The sequence below is a fragment of the Culicoides brevitarsis genome, chromosome 1 (assembly GCF_036172545.1).
Source record: "Culicoides brevitarsis isolate CSIRO-B50_1 chromosome 1, AGI_CSIRO_Cbre_v1, whole genome shotgun sequence".
NCBI lineage: Eukaryota > Metazoa > Arthropoda > Insecta > Diptera > Ceratopogonidae > Culicoides > Culicoides brevitarsis.
In genome coordinates, this window is record NC_087085.1 from 39172359 (window position 1) to 39174542 (window position 2184).

The window sequence follows — 2184 nt, forward strand, 5'->3', positions numbered from 1 at the left end:
GGCATCAATCCTTTCGAGGAGAACACACAAATGTTGGATGACTATATGGCTTACAGCTCTTACACAGGTAAGCATTGAATTTTATGTTAAAAGTTTGTTGCTAAATTTTTTTTTGTGAATGAAAATTTTTATACTCAAAAATGAGTTGGTTGAAAGAAGTTTGCGAGCGAGGTGGCTCAACGAAAGAGGTAATTTTAAAATTTTTGATAAAAAACGTTGAAAATTAAAAAAAAACTCATAAACTCAGCGAACATGGCTCGAAAAAATGGGAATCGCGGTCGAGGCGATGGATAAAAATAATCAAACGGAGGAGATTTTCGAACAAATTATCGAGAAAACTTTGGAAAAACCTCTTTGGTATCAAGAATTATCGCAAAAACAAATGACTTTGGCCGATAAATTGTACGAAAATGTTCGGGATGATCATGATTTTCGAACAACTTACCGCGTAAGAGGCATTTTACAACAGCTTGGAGTGAATCCTGTCGCCAAAGATGATATTATAAGCAAAGTTTTGATAGTTAGTCGTGGAAATGACTTAGCTTTCCTCTGGTTTTTGCTCGATATTTGTTACCTGACCTTCAGAAAGTTCACGGAAATCCGAGAATATTCATTAAATGAACGTTTATTGATATCTTGCATCGCTCATTTGGACATGATAACAACTCTCAGAGGCTTGGCGAGGATTTTACCTGCAATAAGTTTACCTGAAATTTCAATTTCTTCTCATGAACCGCCTAAAATTGCAAGAAAAATTCATCGAAAGAAAATTTCTCCGTATTTAATTCCAAATCTGCAACCAAAAATCCCTGTTTCAAAGCATTTTACGAGACCCAAACCGAAAAATGTCGATCTTTTTCCTTATCAAAAATGGAATGATCCGAATTATTTCGTCGAAAATGAAGAAAATCGTTGGTTCGCTCAAAAATCTGCCATGTCAATCGCAGATCCTCGTCCAAAATCCAGCGGCGAAAAAATTATTGACGCATTTTTGGATGAAACTCTTGAAAAAATTACTTCGCCGAATTTTGACAAATCTCAAGTCCTGAAAGCGCTATGCTTTAAACACAAAAATGAAGAAACCACAAACCGCCGACGAAAAATTCTCGAGAAACTTTTTCAAGAAAATCCGAGAAATTTCACTTCGGACATTGAAAGAGACGTCGTTCATCAAATTGAGTTGGATTTAGCTGCGACAAGGGAAGAATTTGAAAATTTGGCGAAAAAATATCAGGAACAGACAATTGTTCGATCAGTAATTCAGGAGTTGGTTTTAGATGTTACTGCTAAAAAATTTATCGAGCCGTGTGAAAATTGTTCGGAATGCAATGAAGACCTAAATTTGTACAAAAATTTACTTTTACGAAATTTATCGCAGGAAAATCTACAAAAAATCTGCGAAAATGGGGATTTTTACGTCAAAAAATCGCCTGAAACGAACAATTTTCAATTTAACTACCGAAAAATCTTCGAAGATGACTTTCGGGAAACGTGTCCCGTTAAAAATGCCTTAAATAAAGTCTTGGATTTGGAAAATTTTGAGACAGAGGACGAAGCGATAAGAAATTGGATGCAAAATGTGTGGAAATTTGAGTTGGAAATGTGGAATGAAAAACAAAAAGAAATGTTTTCGAAGCAAGGAAGTGAAAATTTCATCAAATATGAGTTAAAAGACTCACGAGAAAGCATCACAAAGCTCCTCAAGGACCATTTATTGCTTTTATCAAAAAATCCAAAATACGTTTTTGCATCCTTACCTCAGGCGCATCATCATCCCGTCCTGCAAGAATGGCTCAGACAATTTTATGGCTTTAAAAATTCAAGAAAACAGCAAGAAAAAATTTTAAAACAAAATATGATGGAATGGAATTTTATAACGACAGCGATGCCAAAGAGAAAATTGATTAGTAACAAAGAAATTTTGCCGGGAAAAACTTTTGTGACGTACGATTCGAGAAAATCTTTGGAAAATTTGTCAAATAGAGTGCGAGAAAATTATAACAAAGATTATAAACGTGAATTAATTGACATTTCGCGAGTTTATTGGAACAGTTTGAGTCCTTCGGTGTGTCATCCAAGCATTAGAAATACCTTTTTCGCCTATTTTCCGAGTCGAGAAGCGGATATTTTGAATTTTAGGCCTTATGATAAAGAGAAACAGAAGAAAATATTGTAAAAAAAATT

The 2184-nt window shown here is 34.6% G+C and overlaps 2 protein-coding genes across 2 annotated transcripts in view; one reads left to right on the forward strand and one right to left on the reverse strand.

Moving 5' to 3' along the window:
* The first annotated feature begins 140 nt into the window (after positions 1 to 140).
* LOC134837812 (uncharacterized) lies at positions 141 to 2085 on the forward strand. Its single transcript, XM_063853201.1, has 3 exons — positions 141 to 188; positions 248 to 1984; positions 2053 to 2085. The coding sequence occupies exons 1-3, from the start codon at positions 141 to 143 to the stop codon at positions 2083 to 2085; spliced, it is 1818 nt and encodes a 605-aa protein (XP_063709271.1).
* A 50-nt stretch (positions 2086 to 2135) lies between these two features.
* LOC134837813 (zinc finger protein 780A-like) overlaps positions 2136 to 2184 on the reverse strand; it is a 3183-nt gene continuing 3134 nt past the window's right edge. The window contains exon 5 of the mRNA XM_063853202.1: positions 2136 to 2141. Coding sequence (XP_063709272.1) covers positions 2136 to 2141 — 6 coding nt within the window. The remainder of the gene's footprint in view (positions 2142 to 2184) is intronic.